At 47.1% G+C, this 27,226-nt stretch overlaps 11 protein-coding genes across 11 annotated transcripts; 5 read left to right on the top strand and 6 right to left on the bottom strand.

Moving 5' to 3' along the window:
• Positions 1-711: 711 nt before the first annotated feature.
• N7469_003118 (GTR/RAG family Ras-related GTP-binding protein) lies at positions 712-1,951 on the top strand (the record flags this gene model as incomplete). The annotated part of the gene is made up of 3 exons (XM_056642038.1): positions 712-881; positions 944-1,045; positions 1,108-1,951. 3 exons carry the CDS (start codon positions 712-714, stop codon positions 1,949-1,951), a joined length of 1,116 nt encoding a protein of 371 aa, XP_056504532.1.
• Positions 1,952-2,354: 403 nt separating this feature from the next.
• N7469_003117 (putative heme/steroid binding domain protein) lies at positions 2,355-3,200 on the top strand (the record flags this gene model as incomplete). The annotated part of the gene is made up of 2 exons (XM_056642037.1): positions 2,355-2,600; positions 2,682-3,200. 2 exons carry the CDS (start codon positions 2,355-2,357, stop codon positions 3,198-3,200), a joined length of 765 nt encoding a protein of 254 aa, XP_056504531.1.
• A 272-nt stretch (positions 3,201-3,472) lies between these two features.
• On the bottom strand, positions 3,473-4,099 carry N7469_003116 (40S ribosomal protein eS25; the record flags this gene model as incomplete). Its single annotated transcript, XM_056642036.1, has 4 exons — positions 3,473-3,495; positions 3,554-3,763; positions 3,985-4,027; positions 4,097-4,099. 4 exons carry the CDS (start codon positions 4,097-4,099, stop codon positions 3,473-3,475), a joined length of 279 nt encoding a protein of 92 aa, XP_056504530.1.
• A 359-nt stretch (positions 4,100-4,458) lies between these two features.
• N7469_003115 (WD40 repeat domain-containing protein) lies at positions 4,459-5,992 on the bottom strand (the record flags this gene model as incomplete). Its single annotated transcript, XM_056642035.1, has 3 exons — positions 4,459-5,073; positions 5,122-5,918; positions 5,968-5,992. 3 exons carry the CDS (start codon positions 5,990-5,992, stop codon positions 4,459-4,461), a joined length of 1,437 nt encoding a protein of 478 aa, XP_056504529.1.
• A 318-nt stretch (positions 5,993-6,310) lies between these two features.
• N7469_003114 (tRNA-dihydrouridine synthase family protein) lies at positions 6,311-8,139 on the top strand (the record flags this gene model as incomplete). Its single annotated transcript, XM_056642034.1, has 2 exons — positions 6,311-6,562; positions 6,622-8,139. 2 exons carry the CDS (start codon positions 6,311-6,313, stop codon positions 8,137-8,139), a joined length of 1,770 nt encoding a protein of 589 aa, XP_056504528.1.
• A 170-nt stretch (positions 8,140-8,309) lies between these two features.
• N7469_003113 (pantothenate transporter) lies at positions 8,310-9,950 on the bottom strand (the record flags this gene model as incomplete). The annotated part of the gene is made up of 4 exons (XM_056642033.1): positions 8,310-8,974; positions 9,030-9,206; positions 9,263-9,477; positions 9,544-9,950. 4 exons carry the CDS (start codon positions 9,948-9,950, stop codon positions 8,310-8,312), a joined length of 1,464 nt encoding a protein of 487 aa, XP_056504527.1.
• Positions 9,951-11,233: 1,283 nt separating this feature from the next.
• On the bottom strand, positions 11,234-14,401 carry N7469_003112 (ribonuclease Z; the record flags this gene model as incomplete). Its single annotated transcript, XM_056642032.1, has 1 exon — positions 11,234-14,401. One exon carries the CDS (start codon positions 14,399-14,401, stop codon positions 11,234-11,236), a length of 3,168 nt encoding a protein of 1,055 aa, XP_056504526.1.
• A 1,115-nt stretch (positions 14,402-15,516) lies between these two features.
• Positions 15,517-16,101, top strand: N7469_003111 (uncharacterized protein; the record flags this gene model as incomplete). Its single annotated transcript, XM_056642031.1, has 1 exon — positions 15,517-16,101. The coding sequence occupies one exon, from the start codon at positions 15,517-15,519 to the stop codon at positions 16,099-16,101; it is 585 nt and encodes a 194-aa protein (XP_056504525.1).
• A 6,117-nt stretch (positions 16,102-22,218) lies between these two features.
• On the top strand, positions 22,219-23,702 carry N7469_003110 (uncharacterized protein; the record flags this gene model as incomplete). Its single annotated transcript, XM_056642030.1, has 3 exons — positions 22,219-22,486; positions 22,543-22,817; positions 22,863-23,702. 3 exons carry the CDS (start codon positions 22,219-22,221, stop codon positions 23,700-23,702), a joined length of 1,383 nt encoding a protein of 460 aa, XP_056504524.1.
• An 8-nt stretch (positions 23,703-23,710) lies between these two features.
• On the bottom strand, positions 23,711-24,550 carry N7469_003109 (SDR family NAD(P)-dependent oxidoreductase; the record flags this gene model as incomplete). The annotated part of the gene is made up of 2 exons (XM_056642029.1): positions 23,711-24,198; positions 24,259-24,550. The coding sequence occupies 2 exons, from the start codon at positions 24,548-24,550 to the stop codon at positions 23,711-23,713; spliced, it is 780 nt and encodes a 259-aa protein (XP_056504523.1).
• A 562-nt stretch (positions 24,551-25,112) lies between these two features.
• On the bottom strand, positions 25,113-26,203 carry N7469_003108 (SGNH/GDSL hydrolase family protein; the record flags this gene model as incomplete). Its single annotated transcript, XM_056642028.1, has 3 exons — positions 25,113-25,659; positions 25,717-25,808; positions 25,886-26,203. The coding sequence occupies 3 exons, from the start codon at positions 26,201-26,203 to the stop codon at positions 25,113-25,115; spliced, it is 957 nt and encodes a 318-aa protein (XP_056504522.1).
• Positions 26,204-27,226: the final 1,023 nt, after the last annotated feature.

Raw genomic sequence — 27,226 nt, 5'->3', positions numbered from 1 at the left:
TTCGCCGCCTCCCTACTCGCTCATATCCGTGAGTTGCTTCATACTAACTTACCTCAAGAAACCTCCCCGCGGTGATCGACTGCTTCAATGGAGGTAAGAATTCCCGCTCCACTCATGAGAACAGGCCTATGCCTTTCTCTTCGCATCCACCCAATACCTTGTTTTTTGGCCTATTCCGTTTTTCTTTTCCCACTCTTCTATGCCATTGCCTCTCATCCGTCAACTCTTCTTCAATCACAAGCTATGTGCTGGGTTCTGCCCCTCTAGTGGCTGCCGGTTGCGCGCCGCGTTCTTCTGCTTGCCGGGCACATGAATGGTGAAACAGATCCTCGGTCCCGGTCCTCTTCCATCTCCAGATCAGTTCAATGGCATATATATTGCTTTTTGATATGCAGGTCCAAAGATAAGAGGCAATCTGAGCCTGAGGCGTTCAGGCGCAAGAAGGCGCACGCGGCGCGGTGTTCAGATGGTGCCCCGTGAGTCGTGATGGCCCGAAACACCCGTGGACTACTACCTCGGAGCGTATTCCCAACAACAAAGGGACTCGGAATACTTATTTCTGAGCTGTGATGGCACGCGGCTTGTCATGTTGACCATGTGATGATGCACGATCCTCATATCTGTCTCTGCGCGAACCATTCCCAGTCCAATATGCCCTGGCCTGCCGTTGAGCAGTCTTGGTCAACCAAACGGCTTACCGAGCACCATTCAATGGACGCTTGCCGATTCTTACTTCCAAAGTCCGAGGCCCAGCTAAGTCTTGAACAAAATCTACAGGGAACTCATCATGTCGGATCCTCGGCACAAGCCCGGTCGAGCCTTGTACCTAATACCCAACCACGCGATGCTAAACCCCGTCTCCTCTTAATGGGACTTCGCCGGTAAGTATACATTCTATAGTTACAAAGCTTGTCGATCTCAAAATATTTAATATGGTTTCTAGGAGTGGCAAGTCATCAATCGCCAGTGTCGTCTTTCACAAAATGCCCCCAAATGAAACGCTATTCCTTGAATCCACCACCCGGATCCAGAAGGATTCTATCCAGTGAGTCGTAGCTGTGTCTTAACTTTAATTTTTTTTTTTTCTTTGTCTAATGTCAATCTTAGCTCTTTTATGGACTTCCAGGTTTGGGATTTTCCGGGGCAGCTGGAATATCTTGAACCGTCCTTTGATCTCGAAGATATTTTTGGCAGCTTAGGGGCTCTTGTCTGGGTCATTGATGCCCAAGATGACTACCTCGATTCGGTCGCGCGGCTAAACCGCACCATTCTCACTGTACAACAATATTATCCAGGCATCAACATCGAAGTCTTCATCCACAAAGTTGATGGACTTTCCGAAGAGTATCGCCAGGACACCTTCCAAGATATTGTGCAACGAATCTCGGACGAATTGAGCGACGCGGGCTATGAGAACGCGCCAGTTCACTATTATCTTACCTCCATCTATGACTACTCCGTCTTCGAAGCCTTCAGCAAAGTCATTCAGAAACTCATCCCTAACCTCTCCACTCTCGAAAATCTGATCAATACACTTTCCAACAACTGCGGATTCGAAAAGACATACCTTTTCGATGTTCTCAGTAAGATTTATATAGCTTCCGACACACGGCCTGTCGATATGGCCTGTTACGAGATGTGTTCGGACTACATTGATGTCATCGTGGATATATCAGAGCTCTACTCTTGGGATCATCCGCTCCGAAAGTCCAAGGGCGAGCAAGTGCAGGAAGCCGAAAGTCATGTCATCCTGCACGATGAGACCATGATTCATCTTATGGAGATGAATAAGTACCTTTGTCTGGTGTCGGTCATTAGGAATCCCGAGGCTAAGGAGAAAAAGGGACTCATCGACATGAATTGCCGCACGTTCCAAGATGCGTTGAATGAGGTCTTTTCTCGGTCTTGGGAACAGGAGCAGATAGAACAAGCAGCGCAGGGGGAAACTTGAAGTTGTATAGTTAGGTATGAGTGAAAGGTAGGCATGAAGATATCTGGTCACTATATGCCACATTACTTTGCTAGAATCATGAATTTGATGACAAAATATCGCTACCCATTGCTTTTACATATGATCCTAGTAGCTATTTCGAATACTTCACAATATTTATTCATTGAAGTCCGTTCTATTCTATCCATTTCCTAGTTACAAGTATTCAATCATTACTTAGACCAAGTAGGTACTGGGGAGTTGGCACTTTTAGTGAGCCGAGCTGGACTTCCCCAGATTTTCCACCACACCACTTCTTCACCACCAACCAACCCTCTGGCTTGTTAACCACCCCAAATGAACCCCTTATAACTCCAATCTTCCAACCGCGAATATAATAAATCCTACAAGAAAGCCCTCAACAATGTCGGAACTCCGTCAGCGACAGACAGCAGCGACTTCAGAATCCAGTCGCGACACAAACACCACCACCCAACGAACACGCCGCACTTCCGAAGACCGCGGCATTAGTGTACTGGATATCCTCCGCATTCTGGTGACTCTCATTATCACATCATGCGGTCTTTCATACTATGTCACAAATTCTGAGTCCGTACTATGGGGATACCGACCGTGGTATACCCGATGGCCAGTGTTAAAGGCATACCTGGTGAGTAGCACAGAGCAGCACAGCTCTCCCAGAGTACAAGCCAAATGCTCCCAACAGCAATACTGACAATATACCTTATAGACTGGACCTATATCACTCACACCCAATCAACTTTCCCTCTACAACGGCTCCGACCCTTCCCTGCCAATCTATCTCGCCGTAAACGGTTCCATCTTCGATGTCTCCGCCAACCCAGGCATGTACGGACCAGGCGGGGGGTATGGATTCTTCTCCGGACGAGATGCATCGCGCGCCTTTGTGACGGGATGTTTCGAAGAAGATCTTACCTCTGATCTTGTCGGGGTGGAAGAAATGTTCATTCCTGTCGAGGACGTGCCGGATGAGGATATTACGAATGCACAGAAGAAGATTCGAAAGGAGAGAGAGAGAAGACTAGCACGACAACAGGTCGAGAAGACGATTGCAAGATGGGAGGGCTTTTTCCGGAATCATCGTAAATATTTTCAGGTTGGAAGGGTAGTTGGGGATGATGGGGTTGGTGATGAAAGTTGGGGGAAGAGGGCACTTTGTGAAGCGGCGCAAAGTCAGAGACCGAAGAGAAGTGAAGAGAACGAGAAGAATGACAAGAGTGAGAAGTAAGGGGTAGAAATCGAGTCATGAAATGGTTATTACTGCATCGGCATAGCAAATTATACTGGGTTGAGTGATATATCTACGTTTTACGTAGCGAGGACACGAAATTGAAGTTTTGAAACTTTTTTATTCTTCGTTATCCTGATACTAGGCCAGGGGACGAAGTCCACAGTACCGATCAGGTGTCGGACCACTATGCATCACACTGAGCTTCCCATGTGAAATGATATCATTCGTAAGAGAGAGAGACAACCGCGAGAAATGGAGGAACGGAGCGTTTACTCGGCGGCAGCGACGCGGGCTAGTCGTAGTTAGTATATACTGCAATAGTGTTGTATCGAGAGTACTGGAGTACGCACTGTAGATGTTCATCTTGGAGTGGCCAACGACCTTCTTGATCTGTCCCTTCTCCTCGAGGTCGGCAAGAGCCTTGCGGGCCAGGCTGCCGTTGATCTTGAGACGATCGACGAGGGTGGCGACGGTCACCAGGCGGTAGGACTGGACATCCTTGTTGAGCTTCTCAAGGGTGGACTTCTCGAAGACAACGGCGTGCTGGGCCTTGTCCTTGACTGTGGCAAATGTTAGTGGTCGTTCTTCTGCTATTCATGCGCCTATCCAGATTTCCAGATTCCATCGATCCACTCCGATCATTCAACGATTCCGAATCTCTTTCTTGCGGTGGTAGGTTATGGCCGGCCGTGCGAGTAAAAAGTTCAAGATCGTTTTCACGGTCGGATGGATGATGATCATGGCGATACTGGTGATGATGATGATGATGGTGATAGCGTACCCTTGCCCTTGCTCCACTTCTTCTTTTGCTTTCCTGCGGGCGCCTGTAGATAGTAAACTGATTAGTATTGTGTCGCGATACCTATATCCCAAGTCTGCTGGATGAAACTCACCATTTTGTCTGTCGGGTGTGGATGGTCAAAGGAAAGTCGCCTCGGACGGCCGTTCGAGTGCGAAAATGGCCGTGGGGCATGACTCAGCAGACCAAGCCCTAAGCCCCAGGTCACGTGGTATGTATACTCGGTTAGTGCGGAGCTTCTGATTGGTTGGAGCAAGTATACAATGAACAGTACAGTACAGCGTGTGTACTGTTCAAGAGTTGATTAAGTACATGAATGGAAAATATTTTATACAATGAGATATCATCAATTGGAGGTGGAGAAGTGATATACTTCGGATTATGGAGTATCAAGGCGTTGCGAGTGACATGATATTGGTAATGTGGTGCATGGTAAACATCAGATTGCATCATAGTCTACCGACTTAGACTACCAGCATGACTTCCATAACCTCGACTCGACACCGAATTAAGTACTTCAAATCCAACAACATCATTCTCTTCAGAAAGATACCCCACTATATACTCCTCCGTTGAAGCAAACCAAAAGGTCGAGTCGTTCTCTGCTCCAGCAAGCCACTTCACCTCATACTTCCCGCTCTCGCTTTTCTGAGTAGGGACGCGAGTGATCACAGGTTGATCATGAGGTGACCACCATCGAATAGTAGGTAGATTATTTGTGATCGTATTTATGAGCATCTGGGGCGTCGAAGGGTTCCAGGCTACCTGGCGAACAGGCTGTTCATGTACCAAGGCAGACACCAATCTAGGTGTATCATCCTGAGACCAAACCCAAACAACGTTAGGTCGCATGGTATCTACTGTTGCAAGCATAGCTCCGTCAGGGCTAAATGCCATTATTTGTACACCTCGAGGTGGCCCTGAGCTTTCAGGACTCATGTTGAATGCGGAGGAGCTCGTTGTTTCCGCGTACTCTGCATCCCCAAGGGCGCTTGTAGATCGTTCGCGCCATATCTTAGGTGAAGCTTGATCATGAGGGAAAACATGTGAGAGCGTAGTAGAGCATGTGAACTGTAATAGTTAGCAATGTTTATCTTGGAGGAACAACGGGATACATACCGTTCGTGTTCGCAGCAGGTCGATATTGCCATTGACTTTACCAATAGCGAGAGTATGAGAGATGCCATCTTTCCTCACAGGGCTCCATTCGATATATTTGACTCCAAGATCAAATGAGTCATCAACCTCGGAAGGGCAATCATAAGTTCTGAATAGCTGGCCATCGGCCGTGAAAATAAGTACTTTGGTCCCGGAACTAGCAGCATCCCAGACGGCAATCCATCTCCCATCTGGACTCCATTTTAAACCCTGGGCATCATTGGTGGAAAGTGTAACTTTCTTGATTGTTTCGTAAGAGTGAGGCTCATGGATCGTCAGCAGATCGGATGTTTCTGGCTTCAATAGAATGGCAAAGTGATTGGTCTGTGGCCGGTACCCAAATCCAAGATGATGCGCAGACTTTGGCGACTTAATCATGGAGCTGCGGCCCGTCTCCAGTGAGTGGATGATCATCTTTGTATTCCATGCATGAAAAACCAGAATCTCAGTCTCGTCAGCTCCAAATTCAATGTTTACTGTTCCCGGTTCCAGATTCTCGATTTCAGCAAATAGATGAAGTTGGTCCAATTGCCAGACTGAGATGCGAGAGTTGTTGGAGCTAAGCAGCCTTCGATCGCTGGGCGGCAGTGTTGTATTTCTCACGGGTGAGAACTTGAGTAGTTTGACATTGGTCTCTTTGGATTTGGCCATTTGCACTTCCTTGTTCTCGGAGGCAACGTTTGAATAGACAACAAGGTCTTTGCCCTGGACATGGCTCGCAAACAAACCATCATCGGACAATGAAAGAATCAAGGGAGCTGTTCAAAGTTAGGCAGAGCTCCATGAGATCAAATGAAAACCACTTACCCCCAGCGCCAACCGAGATGTCCATTGTTGATAGAGTATCAACAATTGAGGCGCGTCTATATCGTCCGCGGTATATCAAGGTTCAGCAGTATTCACTTGCTCTGATTCATGTGATCTGAAAAAGATGTGTGATGACAGTTCGATTTCATGTATTGAATTTCAATACGTCCTTTATTCATTCGTTCTTCTGCATCTTTTGAATATCAAAATGAACCCAGCATAGACAATTGACTGCCTGAGGTATACAGAGTTAGTCATCTCCGATAAGATAAACGGACTATCTGTTTCTCCGGCCCGAGATAAGCCGCGCGCCGCAAAAAGTTGCGACGCTCGCCATTCTTCGATGAAGTGGAACTCGGCTTCAGCAGTCAAAATAGGCTTGGCAACCAGATTCTCTCCGTGGCTGGGGCGATACGTCTTGAGATTTCCCCGGCTGAACTTCAGAATGTCTTCCGACGCGACACCGCAGAAGGCGCAGAATGGCGCCCAGCTGCCCTCCACTAAACCCCACAAGAAACTATTGGGAAGGCAGTTCTACGAAAGCATTGGAAGTCCCAAGTACATTGTCGCTCCAATGGTTGACCGGTCCGAATTTGTGAGCTTTTGTCATACCATGTGGCTAGTCATATACTAATAACTTGCTTCTCAATCCAGGCATGGCGCATGCTCACACGATCCTTCATGACCGAAGACGAGTCCAAGTCCCTTCTTGCATACTCACCCATGTACCACGCTCGTCTATTCGGAGAACAGGAAGGTGTCCGCCATGGAAATTTCCAGCCTACTCGTGAAACCATTGGGGATAAGACTAGGAAGGACGAGCTATATCTCGACGGAAATCCCGCATTCGATCGACCCCTCTTCGTCCAATTCTGCGCAAACGATCCGAATCAATTCCTCCAGGCTGCCCAGCATGTCGCACCATATTGTGATGCTGTTGATCTCAATCTTGGTTGCCCGCAAGGTATCGCAAGGAAGGGACATTACGGCGCTTTTCTTCAAGAAGACTGGGATCTGATCTATAAACTCATTAACAAGCTCTCCACTGAGCTATCAGTGCCTGTCACTGCTAAATTCCGCATTCAAGAAACCAAAGAAAAGACTTTGGAATATGCGAAGATGATTCTCTCTGCTGGTGCAAATATCATCACAGTCCATGGACGTCGACGAGAGCAAAAGGGTCATGAAACGGGCGTTGCAGATTGGAGTTATATTCGTTATTTGCGCGACAATCTACCCCCGGATACTGTGATATTTGCCAATGGGAATATCTTAAACCATGGCGATATCCAGCGATGCCTCGATGAAACTGGCGCTGATGGCATTATGAGTGCCGAAGGAAATCTCTCCGACCCTACCATCTTCAGTAAACCACCACCCGTTGGCAGCGAAGGACGAGACTACTGGCGGGGCCGTGACGGAAAAGGTGGATACCGTATTGACGCGATTCTCCGCAAATATCTGGATATTATCTACAAATACGTTCTTGAGCAGCCAGTTCCAGAGCGTAAACCTCTCTTCCTGCCTTCGGATCCAGTGGACGCAGAGGAAGAAGCAAAGGAAACAGAGCAGGACGAAGAAGAAGATGGACCACCAAAGAAGAAGCAGAAACGTGACAAGTCCAAGAAGATACACTCACCTAATCTCGGGTTCATGCAAGGCCATCTTTTCCAAGTGCTTCGGCCAATGGTTAGTACTCATACGAATGTTCGGGATGCCCTTGCTCGGGCCCGAGTTGGTGATATGGCTGCTTTCGAGAAGGTCCTCGCCCTCACCGAGCAAGCAATCAAAACTGGGCTGAAAGAATATGAGCAAAACCCCGAGAAATTCGAGAAGAAAGAGGATGAATCTTTGACAGGCTCCAAAGCGACCATCGCCGAGTACGGTCGTCCTTGGTGGGTCTGCCAGCCTCACATCCGACCTCTTCCTGAGGAGGCCAGAGAGACTGGTGCCCTCACTGCCAAAGGTACTGTTACTACATCCAAAAAGAAGGTAGAGAACGAGAAGACCCAATCGGCAGAGACTCAGACGCCTACTTCGGAGGGAACAGGTACACCAGCAAATGGCACCTCAGCAAATGGCACCCCAGCAAATGGCACCCCAGCAAATGGCACCCCAGCAAATGGCGTTGGACCGGAAAACCTCACCCCGGATCCTTTGGTCAGTGGTTAAAGCCAGACGCGAAAAGTCAATATAGTATATGATTACGCAGAATAGACGAGGTTAATAGCTCGGGCAATGTATAGCCAGCCCTTGATAGATCGTTGATAAGCATAGCGTTTTGATCTCCCTGAAATACAAATATTTATTCCACAAAACATAGAGATATCAGACTTTATAAACTACACAGCCACCTCAGCTAATCGGGCCCTGACTGAAGTATCCATCAATTTCCCAGACTCTCCCTCCCGGCGACGGTAATCTCGATCATTCGCCGATGGCGATCCATCAAATGCAACCCTCCCGATCACTCCTCGTGCCCGATCTCTTCTCTCAAGATAAGCAATCAGCCCTACAAAAGGAAGAGTCAATGCCCCCGTCACTAAACTCGCAATATATCCCTTCCGGAAATTTGGGGCATCGGTAGCAGGATAGAAAATGATTGGCCACCAAGTCACAAATGCAAAATCAAATGAATTCATGAATCCAGTGGTGATGGCTCTCAGCTGGAAATCATGACCTGTCACATCTGCCATCCACGAATACCAAATTGCTTGAGGGGCGAAAGTAGTTCCCAGCAAATAAAAGGCTATGAAATAACCGGCATCTGTTGATGGGTTTGATACGAGAATGGCTGATCCAATGATGAAAGTCAACCCGATTGCAATGGAGACCTCCCAGCGAGACTGCAGTTTGTCCGATATTATGGCATAGAAAATCGTACCGAGGATAGCTGTTGCGTAAATTCCTGTAGGATAATTGTTCTGCTGGATAGTCGTGTATCCTCGTGACGCCATCCAGTACGCCATGACGTTGTTCTGCAGCATCTGCACGCAGAGAGAGTATACTTCGAAAATGTTAGCAGAGCACTTAGACACTCGTCTCAAACTCTTTTGTCTTACACATGAAGATGAAAGGTAAAAGCCAAAACTGCCAGCTCCATAATACTCTCTTGAAAACGGTCAAGTCCCAGGATTGTTTACGGGGAGCACCCAGCCGTGTGATAGCATGCTCTTTCAGTTCAGCATTCAAAAACCATGCTGCGCGATGGGAAGGGAGATCAGGAATGAAGACCCAGCCTAGATAACAGTCAATCTTTTCCATCTTGATTTATATCAATCATTGTACGACATACCAAATAAAGCAACCGGAACTGTCATCACAGAAACGATGATGAAAATCCACTTCCATGCCGGAAGACCCCCTTTGCCTGCCAGCGAGGCTAACAAGCCTGCCTGGATCCATCCACCAGCCATAGTCCCGATATGACCAAACACGCAAAAGACTGCAGCTCTGATACCTAGCTCAGATCTTTTATACCAGGAGCCTAGAATAAAATGGGCCCCGACACTATCAAATCAGTCAGTCTCAATAGTCAACAATAGTCAACAAACAGTTCGATAGGGTAATTCTTACTATGCGATTGCAGAAAATCCCCCTTCAATTGCATTCAATAAAATGACCTGCCACGCATGGGTCATTTTATAAGTGATCAGCGTCAGAACAGACCAGGTTACATTCGCAGCAACAAAGACGTATTTTGGTCGGACGATTGTCAACAAACTTGTCCCTGGCATTTGACAGACTGCATAAACAACCAGATACGCCGTGTGCATGTAGTTGTATTCCTTTCCCTGGAACCCAAGAGCTTCTTTCATCCCGCTGATATACGCGGTGGAATAACTGGCTCGTGTGACACCGAAGAGAAACCAAATTAAAGAGAAATAAGGTAGTAAGGTGATATCGAGTTTAGACAGTAGAGCTCGGTCCTTGCTATCTGGACCCCAGAGCCAGATTGCCAGTTTGTTTCGAACTGAGGACATCGTGGAGCTCCCTTGGGATTTGAAGATTGAATCTGGGGAATATCAGAGTTTATGTTGGGTTTGACGTGAAGTTGCACCTGACGAATGTTGATATCCGTGATTCCCGCTGGGACAGGCAGTTCATAATTTACCGAGACCATATGATGGAGTTGAGGAGTGTGAGGGCTTTAAGACTTCCTTTTTGATGGCGAGATACATTGGGGAAATGGTGAAATAGCTGGATATGAAGGAGCATACTTCACATGATGGTGTGATGAGAGGAGAAAAAAAAATATGACATGCGGGGCTGAAGGTGCGTCGTCAATTTAGTCGGGGATTATAAACAGAGAAGACTGGGATTAAAGTCAGCTTCAAGTAGTACGCAATTCGTAAGGGCAAATATAATAAGAACAATAGCCAAGATGTCTACTAAATTAGATTATGATATGAATGTAATACAAGTGTACACTCGTGTCCTTTCAAGCAATCGGTACTACATGAGACACGACTAAATTAGTCTACTTATTCAATATCAAAAGGCTCGATAGCTGATCTGACTTTCATATTGTGAGACCTTGTACATCAAATGGACTTTGGCCATCCATTTCCATTTGAGAACCTGCTAGGCATAACAATCTTGAGGCTGTAATTCAAAGAGCCCAGGTCTCCCACCAAATTTCCGTCCTGAACTTCAAAATTCATTACAGTCGCTTACGCCCGTGATGTCCCTGGAGAATCAGATCTCTTCCTTTTCTTTTGTCCAGGGAGTCGAACGACTGGCTTTGGTACTTCACAATTACCAATGCTATTGACGGGACTTTGCAAAATTGTGGCCTCGGCCCTGGTAATTAGGAAATCGCAAAGATCGCGACAGCATTCCACTGGAAGTTCATGCTTACGCGTCGCAAATTGAACCGAAGATGTCGGCTTAGCACACATATCAATAACGAACTGCCGTAGCGGTGATCTGCCATGCGAGTGCAGCTCATTTGCCTGGTTAATGATGGACTGATGGTCTGTATGAAGCTTGAGCAAGAGTCAGACGAAGTTGATACGGTGAGAGAGGGTGGGAGATGAGAATGGAAGAAAAGAGAAGAAGAAACAGAGAAGGAGTGAAGGTGACTTGACAACTGGACACTTCCTCCATTCACTCATATCCAATGACTACATCACAAGTATTGATACGACCAGCACATATCATTTGTGATGCCAGATTGTACATTTCTATATACTAAACACCCTTTTGAAATACAAATCCCAACCCAAGCCTGGGTATATGCAAGAATCCCCCAAAATCCACCTATTTACTCTGTATCACTAATCTCCCATCCATCTTCACTTTCACTCGCATCGAAAACAGACGGAGCCTCCTCATCGGCTTGAATACTAGCACTCAAAGCCGCACATAAAGCCGCAGACTCCGCAGCCCGCTCTTTAGAATGTTTCTTATATTTCTTCTCATTCTTCTTCTCCTCTTCAAGTTGACGCTTTTTCTTCGCAAGATCCGCTTCCCTTGCCGCTCCACGTTCCATGACATCGATCATTTTCTCCAGAACGGGCGCATACGCTTGGGCGTAGATCAAATCGCCAACCTTGATCCGCATGTAGTCCATGGCTGCTGCGACAGGGGCGGTTTGTCCTGGGATACGACAGCCCTTGGAAGAAAGTCCTGGACGATCGGGTTTCGGAAAGGCGATGTCATCGAGTAATTCGTAGGCAGATTGCATGGCTGACTCTGGCTTTTCCTCGACTTCATCGTCGAGAGGGATATCCCGGGCTGCTCCCCCCTTGGTGACATCTTTGGCTTCAGCTTCGGAATGAGAAGGGCAACGATGTTCTTGCGTCTTGCCGTCTTCACCGATCTGTGCAATCTTTTGATAACGTTGACTGAAGTGGGTGAGGAGGATGGAGCGGGCGTTCATGCGTTTTCCTACTTCCAGTGCCTCGGCGGCGGTTGAGTGACGCTTTGCCAGGGCTGAGCCGGCCATGTCGTTGGAGAATGTCGCCTCGTGAATTAGAACCGTTGAGCCGGCTCCAATAGAGGCAAACTTGTCAGAGGGTCGACAGTCACCGGAATAAGATACCTTGAATCCATCCGGAAAGACGAATGAAACGGCTAAAGCGCCGCGGCAGTGACGGACTCTTGTGGTGAGGATATCTTTGAGACCGGTGGCGGATTGCAAGAGAGGGGTGAGAGGGTCAGACTTGTTGAGGAAGCTAAGGTCGATCTTGTTGCTATTGCGAGGTCCGAAGGGAGGTCCACCATTTTGCTTGAAGCGATAGCTAAATCGAGTAGCGATAGTTTGGCCAGAAACTTCAGGGTGTGCAGAGATAGGCAGGACTTTATCGAAGCCAAAGTTCTCAACTGATGCATACTCCTCCAGCCAAGTGATCATCATCTCATCCGAGACAACACACAAGCGCTTCTCTTGCATAATTTTGGCCAAATCTGTTTCAGGGTTCGCTGCTGGCTTGGCGTCGGCACCGTAGACCTCGCGGTACCAGGCGCGAATCACTGAGACAGTACCCAGATGGTGATCAGCGTGTAAATGACTGATCCAAATCATACGCAGGTTTTGCAATACCTCGCGGAACTTTTCTGGTTCAAAAACTCGTTTCAGTTGACCGAGGGTATTTTCACCGCAGTCAAGAAGATAGTAACCATGCCCGGGGGAGTGAATCAAGGTGGCCGAGACATTGCGATACTTGGACGGGGCAGAAGAGCCTGTACCGAGAGCAATGATCTCGGCATCCGCTCCAGGCAGAGTCTCACGGAATGCAGCATACTGCTCTTTGAATTGGGCCTTGGCAACACGCTTTTTGATGACATCCAGACGTTGCGCGACGGCACGGGGAACACGAACGGTCATAGCAGTGTTCACAGGCTCGACAAGCTCGGAAGTGTTCAGCTTGAAATTAGGTTCCATGTCAATGATCAGACCTGGCTTCACCGGCTCGAATGGTAGGTTGTTCACGTCGATGGATCCAGCCGCGGGGCTGCCTGCAATCCCACGCTGAGGAAGAGTTTCATTGTCGTGGACAGGGATGGAATAGCTATCGCCATTCAGACGGTTCAAGCGAATAGTAGATTCCGCCGCACTTTCGAGTGCCAGGTAGTTCGGGCAGTAGTCTGTGCTGGAGACCAAGTGCTTTGCCTGGGACATGCTCGCCACAAATTCACGGAACTTGGGGTCCTCGCCAACACCGGGGCCGAGAATCCACACGAAGACTTTTAGCTGGGATATGATAGATGGAGACTTCCATTCCCGGCGATTGATCACGTCGTCAAGGTAATCAGCAGACGGGACTTCCATAATCGCGACTCCCTGGCCCAGTCTCGGCGCCCCAAGGACCATCTCCGGGGTGATCGTTTTGCCATCATTCGAGATGACACTTCTCCCTTTTGCCAGCTCAGAAAACGCAGGTCCGGGGGATACATTGCAGTTTCTGGCCTTATTCACGTCGAATTTACCCCGAACGTCGTGATTCCGCACAATATAACACAGGGCTTCCTTGGACGGGGTTGTAGTTGGGAGAGTCTCCACGGTTGCGCCAGGCCACGGCTTGCGAACTAGCACATTGATATCGGGAAGAGGTTGGTTGTCGCCGGGAGCAGGACCTTTGTATTGCTCAAGGTCTTTGGTTTCCGGATTCCGTACAAACAAGGTTGCGGGCATTTTCACCTGCGCCAATGGAGTCTCGATGAGAGCATCCATCTTCCATGTCGAGTTAAACATATCATGGACCACAGATTGCCTCAGGAGGTTGGCCTCTGATTGCTGTGCTTCAGAGTCAACAGTCTCATTGAACTCGTCCAGGCTGCGCTTCCGTGGGCTTTGCGCGCCGCGCGGAGAAGATTCCCTGGAGCCCTTTGGCTGAATCGGAAGGATCCAGACCTTGATATTCTCGTCGCACCAAGTAGGTTCTTGGAACGGATCTTCCACGCCAGCGGGGAGTCTCTTTTCAATTTCCTTGGCGCTGTATTCATTCATATACACGGGTAGGCCCTTTCGAAAAACAAATCGCCGGGCTGTAGCCATCGTATGCATCAAGTTGGTGGCACCGTGAATGTTCAAATGACTCTTCTCCACAGCTGCATCGAACTGGTTTGTCGGGTCACGTAGCGGAGCAGCACCGGAGTTCTTCTCTGATGACTCGTTGGCCTGGCGTTCAGCCGCGCGCTGTTGCTTCGCACGATTGGCATCCTCCAAAGCGGAATAAGTCGCCGCACTTGCGTCCGCGACGGTCAAAATAACACCAATCAATCCACCATTGTTGGCCCATTCGGTACGACCTGTTATGAAAAGATGGCTTAGGTGGCCGCTAAGCTTGGTTCCCCGCTGAACACATGCTCGTTGTGTTCCCTCTGATACCTGACCGAAGAGATATCTCTTCTCAGGAAAATTGAGTGTAAGAAATGTACCCGGGGTATCGGCCGTCGGGGTCGTCAAGATCTGCCAAAAGAACTTCATCGGGTGGGCTAGGTTTGACGGCGGCGGACGCTCGTCAATGTGAAGGAGGGAAGGTTCGCAAAGGAGGTACTCTTTTTTCCCGTGTCGATGAGTTTGGAGAATAGGCGTTTTCGGGTCAATATACTGTTTATCTTCGTTTCGGACCTTGTCCAAGCCTCGGAATTTTGCTTGTCGCTGGGCGAGAAGAGGGGTAGGTTTTTTGCGGGAGCGCGAGAACGGAGATAGTCGTGGCGAGCGAGGTGTCTTAGCAGTTACTATGCGTTTGAGACCACTTGTTTCTCGGGATCGAGTATTTGTATAAGTAGTCTTGTGAAACGTAGCGGCGCGCTGGATTGGTATCGAGCTGGGAGTTGCGCGCAAGACGCCAAAAGCCGCGGTAAAAAGAGAACCGCGGGCCTTTAGAGAAGCCAATTTGGCTGTAAGAGGGAGTTATATCGATCGAGGGAAAAGAGACCACATTGAAAGAGAAGTTGAGGCAAGTTGTGAAAAAGTGAAGAAGTTGGGAGATACCGTGAAATTGTTTGATCGGCGGAATATACTCTTTGGTAATGATATGTCATGTGATCAACTGCCAAAGCGCGAGAGATCTCCGGTTCGATCCTAGCTTTGAGCCTGCTTCAATTGAAGTAATATTAGATAGGGCTATTTTAGTGGTAAAATGATTACTTTGTAAATATGAGGAGTGATAGAAGGGCCCAATTATATCACCAAGAATTCAAGGGGTGGAGTGTGAAGGGATGGCCGCAGTGGGCAACCAAAGGCCAAAGATGGCCTTATACGGTGAGATGTGAAGTATGAAGTCAAAAAATAATGTCTTAATCGTAGAATATTCAATTTTGAGTCTCGCTGATCCTCGAATACGCCGAGTAACCGCTACCAAATTTCCACCCAGAAACCCAACCCGGGAGATACATGAATTATAGAAAGAAACGAGCGCCGTAAAACTCCCGAGGGGACATCTGACAAAAGAGACCGATCACTCGCAGGATGTAGCTAAATGAGATGATAAAGAAATGGAAAAGACGACACATTGTATAATCAAACAAATGATGCCAGAACAAAAGACAGATATACAAAGAAAAATGCTATAGAGGGGGGGGGGGGGATCACTGAAGATGAGAAGTCACAGAAGACACTCGCTGGAAGGCCGCTTCCATACTTTGGCAGAGGTAGTTGAATCGATTCTTGGCCAAGGCACTAACCTCGGAGGGGTCAACGACCAGCTCATATTGAGAGGTCTTTCGGGACTGAACACCATCGAACGCAGGAACATCGGAAGAAACAGGAACACTAGAAACGGGAGAATCGACAAAGAGGGCGAAGGCGGGGTCAGACTCGTCAATCTCGACATCAGGGTTGGCAACACCGAAGTCAGATTGTTCGCCCGACTGCTCGATCTCCGGGAGATCGAGAACGGGTGGCTCGTTCTTAGACGAGGTCTCAGTCAGGTCGATCGGGGAGGAGGAGGGTTTGCCGGAGAGAGCCTCGACATCGAGAGCAGGGCCCTCAGGAACATCAAGGACAGCGAAGACGGAGGCATTACCAAAGTTCATGTCGATACCGGAGTTCCAGCCACCGTTGTTCATCGCCATCGAAGCATCCATACCCTGGTTGGGAACCATCATCATGTTGGTCTGGGGGGTTCTGCTGCATCTGAAACTCTTGGGGGCGAGGGGCACTGGTCTCCTTGGGCACAGTAGCAGGCTGGGGCTGCTGGGCCCGAGGAGCAGCTTGCTGCTGGGCCTGGACTTGGGGAGCGACAGCATCGGGCATGTCAGTGAGGAAAGAGGAAAAGTGGGGAGAACCCAGAAGCATGCGAGCCAGGTCGTTGAGGCGGGCGTTCTCTTCGAATAGGGCACGGTTCTGCATGCGGAGCTCGTGGGCCTCGGTGGTGCGAGTGGCAATTTCGCTCTCAAGCTGGCCAATGTACTCTGGAATAGATGTTAGTTAAAAGTTCAAATATAAATGCGGAATTTAATCCTACCCTTGCGACGAGAGCGGAATGCACGAGCGGACACCTTGTTACGCAATTGACGGCGCTCCTTGCTGCTCAGCTTCTTTCCCTCTTCACTAGCCAACAGACGCTCATCCTCATCCATATCGGCTTCATCCTTTTTGGCCTTGGCCATGTGAGGCATGACCGAGGACGGGGATGGCGATGCCTCACCATTGGCAATGGCATTTTGGCGCATCTGATGAAGAAGTTGAGAAATTCGTTCCTCGACCACAGGGTCAGGCTGGCGAGAACTGCGGTTGGAGGGGGCTCCGGGGCTTTCTTCAACACGACGCTGCTGTTGTTGTTGCTGCGTCTGCTGTTGCTGCTGCTGCTGCTGTTGTTGTTGTTGCTGGTGCATCATCTCATGTTGTTTCTGCTGTTGAGCCGCCGCCTTGGCCATCGCAGCCTGCTGCTGATGCATACCAGGGTACATGCGGCCGACCTGAGTAGACGGACCAGCCTGAGCCAGCTCATGGCCGCCGAGAGCGTTGGGGTCGATGTATTGGTTCTTGTTCGCGTTGTTGAAGTAGAAAGGGGTGGAGTTCATTCCATCGGTCTCGATATCCATCTCGGAGGGATTGCGAGCAGGAGTAGTATTGAAGTCAAAGGGAGCATCCTCCCGCTTCATCTGTGCCGGGAACATGTCTCCATTCATCGCATAACCAGGAGTGGCATTTCCGTAGCCCATTTGGTTGACCTGGTTGTAGGTCATTGACAGGGCACCAGGGGGCAGACCGGTCTGCTGGCGGTGCTCTTCGTAATGGTGACTAGGGGCTTGGAAAGCCATCGGGGACTGGCCGCTCGAGGCGAAACTGGCGCTCCGGGCATCACTGGTGCTGAAGTCGGTACCTGTGACTGAGGGTTGACTGGCCAAGGCGACCTTAGGGTGGGCGGGGTCGGCGGATGTGTAGGCGAGTTGATCGAAGTTGATGAAGGAATCGAGATCTTGGTCATAACCGGCATTCATGTTAGGCATCGGCGACGCAGTCGTCTGCAACGGGTGCTCTGCGAGTGTAGCCATGATGGTTGGTGGTGGTGGTGGTTAGGTATAGGTGTAGGTGGTGATGTAGAGGATGAGAAGTATTGTGTCTTGAGTGAGACCCTCCCCTTTGTACTCAAACAGGGATAGGGCAGAAGGGTATATAAATAAGGGGAGGATTGTCAGGAACGAGGGAAGAATAAGATAGGAAAAAAAATAGAAAAGAAAAAAAAAAGAGCGAAAGTCTAGAATGAAGTCTGAATGTGAATGGAAAATAAGAAAATCGGGGGGGATCCAACGATGGGCGAAAGTGGAGGAAGGAGTTCGGAGATGGAGAAGGGGGAAGGTGCGAACGATCGCTTCGCCCAAAAAAGGATTGCGCGTCCTCCGTGATGAGTCAGCGGGGTTGCACTTGGCTGTTCTCATTGGTGGATAGCAATCAGCAGAACAATGTCAGATTTTATTGTATTTTGATTTCAGATGATGTCAATTATTATATCAGTATGAATTGAGGATACTATTATTTAGTTCAATTTAATTCTATCATCATTATATCAATATGTATATATGATATTACTGTTACTTTTCATCGTGCAAATACTCTCGTTTCTATTCCGAGAGTCCTAGGTGGATCCCCATTATATCAGTGATTGGTTGTTTCATATATGAGGTCAGTGGCTGTGTGGAACTCCTGGAATGCTTCCTGTTGATTTTCAATGGTTGCACCTTCAACGGCATTCCGGGTACAGTAAGCAGGGAGCCTAGTAGTTACTCATCTGTACATACTGTATGTAACTATACTCTACATGCCGTATAGTATGGAGAAAGAGAGGGAGATCAAATGAAATGCTTGATTATGGAGATACGAACTATACACAATAGATCCCGTTAAGATACAATCATTCTGTATCGAAATTCAGAACCTTCCTCGCCTTCTAGCACCACGCTAGGGTTTTCCAAACAGCTTGGCATCGCCCCGTAACGAATAGTGATGTTAACATCGCGGGTTAGTACATAGTATACACTAGGAAACGAAGTAGTGATCAATTACAGACCCTATGGGGTCTGCAGTCTATTGCTACAAACTGTAAATAGTTGACAACTTATTGGCATCATTATGGCACCTCATCAATAGTCATTACCTAATTCTATACTATAATAGCCATGTTAGTTCTAACTGAAGGCTGTAAGTTCCAACTTACATTTCTACGCAGTAAAAGTCCAACCCATGGATATACATCTACTATGTAGAGAGCCCTGATACTAGCACCTGATACACCCTCCCTGAATTTCACTACTGCAATCATCCGAGCCAACGGAAGTTCGCCGTGTTGCAGATATCTTATTTTCTCGGATCCTGACTATTTACTCCTAGTTCCTACATCTAGTCATTAGACCTTTCTCTCCTGATTGTCTGCAATTAAGTTTCTTCGAAGCGAACTCGGAATAGTGGCATGACTAATCGGCGTAAATACCCCCGAATGCGGTTAGCTTGTCCGAGACCGATCTCGGTGGACTTTTTTCGATGTTTGAACTACTCCGTACTTCGTTGTACACTAGCTACAATTCACAACGACAACCCCTTGGATACAGAATATAGGTTCCATGGCTAAGGCTGTCCCTAATACATACCACTATGTCTCACCTGTCTCATGATCCTTTCTATCACGACTTGGTGGCAACTCACTAGCAATGCTACTGTACACTATAACTACAATCGTCCGGTTGAAGTTATAGCCGCGTGGCCTCGGGTTCAAAGTGGATCGCGGACCGAGAACTTTGTTCGAAGAAATGACAACCTTGGATAAAGTGCCGGTTCATTTCCCCCTTTCAAGCAACGATTGTCTACGCCTCGAGTAGGGCTGAGACTCCCGCCTGTCTTGAGGCTGAGCTCAAGCATTCCGCATTGCGTTCATCTCTACTCCGTACTCCGTACTGTTAACCGTCTGCGCCTCACGGCCACATAAACAAGCTGATTTAGACTCAATTAAAAATAGCCCGCCACCATCTTTGTCCCGTGGCGCTGTAAATCATCGATAATCAGCCGATCATCTTGGATACAGAGCACCTTATGGTGATCATGAGGGCAGCCAATTCCTGCTTCCTGTTTTTTCTTCGGTGCAGGTCATCCTCTCTAACCATCCAATTCCCATGTCCGAATCTCGGCCTCGAAAGTCATCGAGTTAGCACTTATAGAGTCAGTGCATAATTTGGTTCACGGTTCCTGGAGATCCACAATATGGTTTCGGCACGTTCAAGTTTGCCTCCACCGCAGTCAATATTCCACCGGTGTGTAGATAGTCTAGACACTATCTATATCCCTATCCCGAATGGATCTTAAAACTTCAGCGGTAGAACTCCGGAGTACAAAGCAAACCAGGCAATTTAGGGGTCTGAGTAATCGGAGTCCCGGAAAAACAAGTTGCTTTGTTTTTGCCATTCAGCATGTCAAGCATTTACAGAGCAGTCCCGATGACTACAGTCTAAATCCAGGCTTTTTACTCTCTCTGGTTGTCTGACGACGCATCTTGCCTATGCCCCGCCAGGCCCTGATCATCCAGTCCCAATAAACCTGGCGACCCTGACCGATTCCCAACAGGGAGATGGATAATTTACGAGGATTTGGTTGACTGACGACTCCTCCAGCTTCTAGACCGATGAACGAATGGGTCGAAATCTGAACATGTGGTACTCTGACGACCCCAGCTCATCGATCTAGGACCCGGGATCTAGATCTTAATGAGCTTAAATAATGTTAAAGAAAACTCTTGCACGGTGATCCACTGGCTACGACCAGACTCAAGTATTCAATGCTTCTAGAACTATTCATGATTCTAGATCGCGTGTTTTGGATGTCATTCGGCATTTCGCGTGTGAGGCGTGGAATCCACGAAGCAACACCCCGGCCGAGTATCGAATGACTTTGGGTTGATCTCATTCCAGCCAAAGAATTTCGAACGACTACGAGTCAGGCTCGATTCGGTTTCTTACACCATGCTGTGCGTTGTGTCATTCTAGAAGGCAGGTCATCACTAATGACAAGGTTATTGGATCTACTACCTCGATTAGATTGATACTTGATTAGACAAGGGATTTATTCTGTGATACACTTGCTATACATTTTCATTCATGAAATTGTTATTAAATTGGTACAGCGGATCGTGATGTTATCACAAGGTGAGAGTATGTCATGAATAGAAACCCGGGAATCGCACTTGACATTCTTTATACCAGGTCAATCTGGAATGTCCTACTGCTATCAGTAGTAGCAAGTATGTCTCTATCTCAATAAAACCAGAATATCAGGCATGCTTTCTGATTTCAGATTCTTGCTTCCATCCCGCGAAAAAAGAGTCACCAGCCCAGGATGCAGGCCAGGCAAATGTCTCCGCCTTAGGGTTATCACTTGATATCAGACTGTCAATGACATCAATAAAGATATAAGCCCCAATAGCAGTAGATATGTGCCACCTAATAGATCAAAAGTCAGTTCATCGAACACGAACAAGTAACTAAAGGGATCTCACCATCCATGCAACTCCAAGTAAAAGGCCCAAGGTAGGCCAATTGCTCTCCTTGTATCTCTCAAAAACCCACAAGTTCACCCATCAATCAACCAGAGCCAGAATCCAACATTGAAAATGATTGCAAAAGATTAGTGAGAGCATACAAAGTATCGAATATGAATAAAGTGAAACAGACGGGCACCGAATCTGACCATCCCCCAAATACGTCTCCGTGCAGTGGAGTTAATCCAGGTGCGAATATTGATAAGCTGCGCAGTACGCCAGCCGATAATCGCAACTGAAACCACGAATAAGGTAGAATGGATCAATAGCTCATCAGTAATGACATGATACACGACAAACACACCGAGCCCAATAGCTAGTCCGAGTGCAATCTTAATAGACTGCTCACGGGACGCATCGACGGTCAAAACGCGATGCAGAATTGGGATCGTTGTCAAATGCATGGAGAGATCGTCCACTATGATGAACAAATCAGTAGAGTAATCACAATCGGCCGCAGACAAAGAGATATAAACATCTCTTGAACGTACATATTTGTGTATGATAATGAAGAGTCATATGGTAGATGCAGGAGCATATTCCAACAGCAAAAATCCCCAGTATGGAAGAGCGCGGAAGAAATCCACATTCCATTTATGAAGAAGCTTGCGAAGTCCGTAGATTGCGTAGAAAATGTACGCGAGGTTTGAAAGACTATTTATGAATTCGGCGATATATCTCGTTACTAAGTAGTCCTGGGAATGGAAAGAAGTCGTTATTAATCTAGACCTCACATTGAGACCTTTGGAGGCCTACCTCTTCACAAAAGCTGTCAATTTGTCGGATTAGTTTGTTGTTCATCTGCTGTGTCTAAGCTGTGCTAGTATACTGACTTTGAATTTGCTGTCGGAGCACCCCAGAATGGGCTTATCACTTTTTCAGGATTCATTTTCGGTTTTTCTGATTATCGTTGATGATGTAGCGGAGGGAGGCAGCAGAGAAATTAAGATTGACAGGAAGATCACCTTTCGCTGTAGCCTCGTGGGGGCGGTTTTGGCTTCAAAAACACAATCTTATTGAATGAAGAAGCATAGACAACCCGTGGCAGTTGATGGATATGGATCAAAATTAGATCGTCTGTTATTGACCATGCCAGAGAAAACTCATTGATGAAACAAAAGCTGACCTTAGTACCCTCACCGTGATCAAACCATCTCTAATGGCGTGAAATCCTGGACGTCGTATTTCAATTGTGGCTTAGCGCGAGGCCTCGACCTTTCCATTCTCATTTAACTTCATCAACACCTCCTAATCACCTGGAACAAACCCCGACATGGCCAACGAAGATGGATTGCTTTTTTTCAATGCCTCCAATCCGAGTCGCTTTCGCGACAAAGACATCCAGCGTGCCATTCGAAAGCGTGTAATGCGTGATATTGGAAAAGCGCGGCGAAAAATCAAACGTCCCCCTGCAATGACCTTCGTCTGGCAGACATCAAACGTAACACCGCCAAGTATACCGGAAAGGCCAGCCCCAAGTCTCACCTGTTATCCCTTACCTGTGGATATGGACTCTCGCGCCCTTGAACTGATTCATTTCAGTAAGTGGTCCGACCCTAAGTTATCCGACGGGTTTCAAGTTAACCATATATCACAGTGAATGCGGAAGCAGAGTATAACTTTCGTCCCTTTCGAAAGATCTGGTTCTCTATGGCTTTGCAGGATGAGAGTGCTTTTCTTCTCTGCAAAGCCAATGCCGCCATGTTTCTAGAAGAAACCCGATATCCGCACACCTTTCGTTACGAGAAATGCCAAGAGACTTTGACTTATTACGGCCAATGTGTTAGACAAGTCACAGATAGACTGTCTGATCCGATTGAAAATACGGGCATGGGTGTTATCATTTGTATATTGGGATTGATTTGTCACGATGTAAGTACCCTGCACCTTCATGTCTCCCTTCTCTGACATCTCAAGTTATACGTTGGGACGTTAGATCGCTGGGCCTACCATATCCAAGGATTGGCAGAGATCATCCAAATCCGAGGAGGATATTGGCAACTTGATGAGAATATTCAATTATTTTGTTCTTGGTTTGATGTTTTGGGATCAGTGACTCGAGATACTCCGCCAAAAATATCCAGTTATCCGATTACTCTCGATATCCTTGATGCTCCAATGAAAAGTACCAGCAAGCACCTCCAATTTGAATTGCTTCTCGGTGAACTACAAGTTTCACCTTTGAATATGCCCCATTTCGTTATGGTCCTTCAAAAAGCCCGTGTTTTAGCGGACTTCGTCAACAAAAGATACGACGAGGACGGATTTTGGAAAGCTGAAGATGATATCAGTCCCCTGCGGGCACTGACACCGATCACACATGACCTGCTTTTGCTTCCACAGGTCGTTCAATTGGCCGTTGAAGAAGACCAAATCGCTGTTGAGATGACGCGCCTTGCTCTGCTCATTCTTCTTTCCGGGCTGAAAGCAAAGTATGGATTCAGTTCTGCTGAAATGCCTACGTTGCATACAAAGCTTAGTAGACTTGTTCATCAAGCCTCGATATTTCATACGAATATTGTCGTACGGCGCCTGCAATTATGGGCTCTCGTTATCGGAGCTCTCTTTCAACCAACCGAGCCAGTTCGAAGTCAATTCGTTGAGGGGATTATTTCATTAATGATTTCTCTTGATCTTACAGGTGGTGCAGCGGTACTGAACTACATCCGGGATACAATATGGATTGAAATTATTGAACGGAATGCCACCGAGCAACTCATCCATGATATCAACACCTTTGACTCATTCAACACATAGATCCCCGATCAACCACCAGTGATTCCACCACTGACGGAGATAACCTGTCCGGTAATCCACCTGCTTTTCTCAGAAACGAGAAGGAGCACCGCATCAGCAATATCGTTTGTCGTTCCAAGCCTTTCTTCCGCTCTCGTCATCGGGACCAGCATCCTGTCTATTTTCGCAGCCACGTCTTTCGGCAGAGCTTCTGTGCCCACCGGACCAGGGGACACAGTATTGACAGTGATTCCATGGCTACGGCCTAGCTCCATGGCCAACGAATATGTCAAAGAGTCCTGTGCAGCCTTCGCAGCGCCGTATATGGCTGTTGATGCCATCCCGAGCTTCGATGCAATAGATCCAATGTTGATGATACGACTTCCGTGTGGCATATGAGGTACGGCGGCTTGTAAAAGAAATATTGGTGCATAAACGATGGTGGAAAAGATGGTATCGAGGGAGTCACGAGTAGCCTGCAGGGCACCGTGGGGTGCACCTCCCGCTGCATTATTAACTGAACGATGAGCATATTTGTATAAGCTTCTCTTCATTTGAAATACATAACTATACTCACCAATAATGTCAATTTTATCAACTTCAAAGGCATCAAGGGTTCTTTTGATCAGCTCTTTCGAGCCTTTAGCCGTCGATACATCTGCTTGGACAACAGTCGCCCTGCCGCCTTGTTCACGGATTTTCTCTGCCACGCGTGCAGCTCGTGGTGCACTTGCATCAGAAACATAGTTGATAGTAACAAGAGCTCCATTTCTAGCTAGGGTGGAAGCGATGCATGCGCCTATTCCAGTTTCTTTCCCTGAACCTGTTATAACAGCCACTTTGCCATTGAGGTCGAGCGTGTCGGGCATCATTGCCAAAATTGAGAGGAAAAGAAAAGATATAATGTAAATGAATGAGATAAAGATGATGGGTTCGATTTCTCTGGATTTTTATCCCTATTTATACCTCAAATTCGATCTTCTTTTCCACATCTTTGCAAAGATCCTTCGTTTACAGATCAATGGATAACACATCAATTACCCGATTTAGAAAACGGTGTTACTTAGCTGCATTCCTGCTCCACAGATAGCCACGCAGCCAATTGACGATCTTCTGATTCCACCGACCTTACTCGGACGGGGCTAGCTCATTAATGGATTTGAACAAGTAGGCAACAGAATGAAGGGGATATCTAAAATGGCCATTCATGGCATATTGATGCTAGTCGAAGCTAAATTTACCAGCTCAATTACTCGATCCAATGAAAAACCACTATCCGTTAATGCGCTCATCTACAAATATTCTAACAATGGACTGGAATTTTATGGAAGAACAGATTGAGAATGCTGCGTGAATTTTGAATCATTTATCGTTATGTGTACAATGTAGAAAACCCAATATAAACTACTTCTGTTAGCATAGTCTTTTTTTTCAGGAGGGAAACTGAGGCATACCAGTGAATATTTGCAAGGCCAATGCCCAAATCTTTAATTGACTAGACGGTGGTTGTCCATTGTCATGATTGACCGTCGGCTGAGCCGGGGCAGAATATTTGAAAAGATGAGGATTGGTGATGTTATCGTCAAGTTTCTTTTCGCTGAACTGACTGATGGTGTAGTTGAAATTTTGCAGCATCTTCTCCTTCTCTGCTTCCTGGAAGGCCGCCCACCAGACAGATGCCATTTTCTCGTAACCGGCATCATCGGGATGGATTTTGTCCACAAGCTCATCGACTGTGATGAATTTGCTCATATCAGCGAGGACAATCCTTTCCTTTCTGTCCCGACGATACGCAACCAAGCTGCGGTATTGCTCATTGATGGATTCGACTTTTTCCGGTGCTTTTCCATTTGGAAGCAAAGTCGATAAAATAATAGTTGTACCCTCAATATTATCAAATAATCTCTCGATAAGACGGTTCATTCGGATACCAGTTGAATAAACGTGGTAGTCTTGAAGCGCGTCATTTGTACCAGCGCTGACAAAGTATTAGACTGATAATTTCATCCAAAAAAATTATAGTGATAACTCTTACTTGATAAGAATGAGATTCGGCTTTTCTGAAATTGCCTTTTCGACTTTTGATTCAAGCTGGTCGACTCGGAATCCGATATGGCCCTCATTGTACTGTATTGGGGTTAGGGCTTAGATATACACTACCCCAGGACTTCAGGGGGGGGGAACATGGTATCAGAGGGACTAACGTTATCACGCATTGTGCCGAATCGTTTACTTCCGATCATTTCAACTTGCCATCCTGCCCAGCGTAATTGCTGCCGAATCCAATCGCGATAGCCATTACCATCTGTGGACTTGTAACCCAAAGTGATTGAAGCGCCGAGAGGTAAGACCCTGAGGACGAATTTCTCATCATACTGCGACCCACTCGAGCTATCTTCCCTGGTAGTCAAAGATGCTTCAATCGGTGGAGAAATAGCACTGGCAAGACTGAATGGCGATAAGATCGTCAACCAAAGAAGACAGACCTGAACGACCCAGTAGATGGGCGTCGGCTGCCTCATGGCGAAAGGTGAAGATTTGGTCGTGTGAGAAAGATAGATCTCATGGGAGCGGGAAAACGGTAACCTTAAAAACAAGATAGCGATGGGACCCTTGATATCATTCGGAGGTAAGAAAACTTGCCTTTTGACTTATGGAGTCCTTTGGACTACAAAGTAATGATTGTCGCTTCTAAAATCCGGGTCCACAGGAACAGGCTGGACCTGTCAGGGTCAAACACTGCCCACTTTTGGACTCCGAGAATACTACAACAACAAATGGTTCCAACTAAGCCTCTCTCGAAAAATTCAAAACGTGCCGGATAAGGATGGTATGATAGGACGTCAAAATTACGAGCGATGATTGCATCTTCCGTTGATTTCCACTTGATCATTTGGTGCCATGGCAACCTTGCTAAACCAGGTTTATACTAGCGTGACACTATCGGATTTGCCCCATTAAATCGGTCGCGATTTGCCGATGGTGATTTTTTCTTTTTTTTTCTTTTCTTTCTATTTGAAGGCGGTAAATTGTACTTTGTACAGAGGCAAATTGGACATGCCTCATGTCACTCTGTACTTCGATTATATTCCTTCGTTTGCCATCGCGGCGAATGTCTCAGGCTGATTCTTTTGGACCGCACAAGCGAATAACCGAATAACCCTAATTCCAGAGATCGGAGGTCATATCGTCAGGCACCAACCCAATTCCAAATTTACTTTAAGATAGCCTTTTCATGTCTTAGGCTACCGAATTTAAACTGCACAGCCTCGAGTTATTTGAGGGCCTTGCCTAGTAAAAAGTAAGAAAAAGTAACAAAGAAAAGCTTTGGGTGGCTTCAAAGCGGACCACACTAAGCAGTCTACAGTATAAAGCAGTCCCTGTCAAAATTTAGCGTCACTCGCGGTTTTCGATTCAGGGTCATTTGACCATCAGCCACAGTCATTTCCCAGTGGCGATTCCCAGAATAGTGTCTTGCAGTAGTAGTATGTGTATGTATTTCTTCTATAGATCATTTTAGTGTAAATCTGTATCTACAGAACATA

This window comes from Penicillium citrinum (assembly GCF_028827155.1).
Source record: "Penicillium citrinum strain IBT 23319 chromosome Unknown utg000002l:1.0-3833315.0:1.0-3834789.0, whole genome shotgun sequence".
In the NCBI taxonomy this organism is placed as follows: Eukaryota; Fungi; Ascomycota; class Eurotiomycetes; order Eurotiales; family Aspergillaceae; genus Penicillium; species Penicillium citrinum.
Note: the sequence above shows the minus strand (reverse complement) of the source record. Positions and strands in the feature narration are given on the sequence as shown.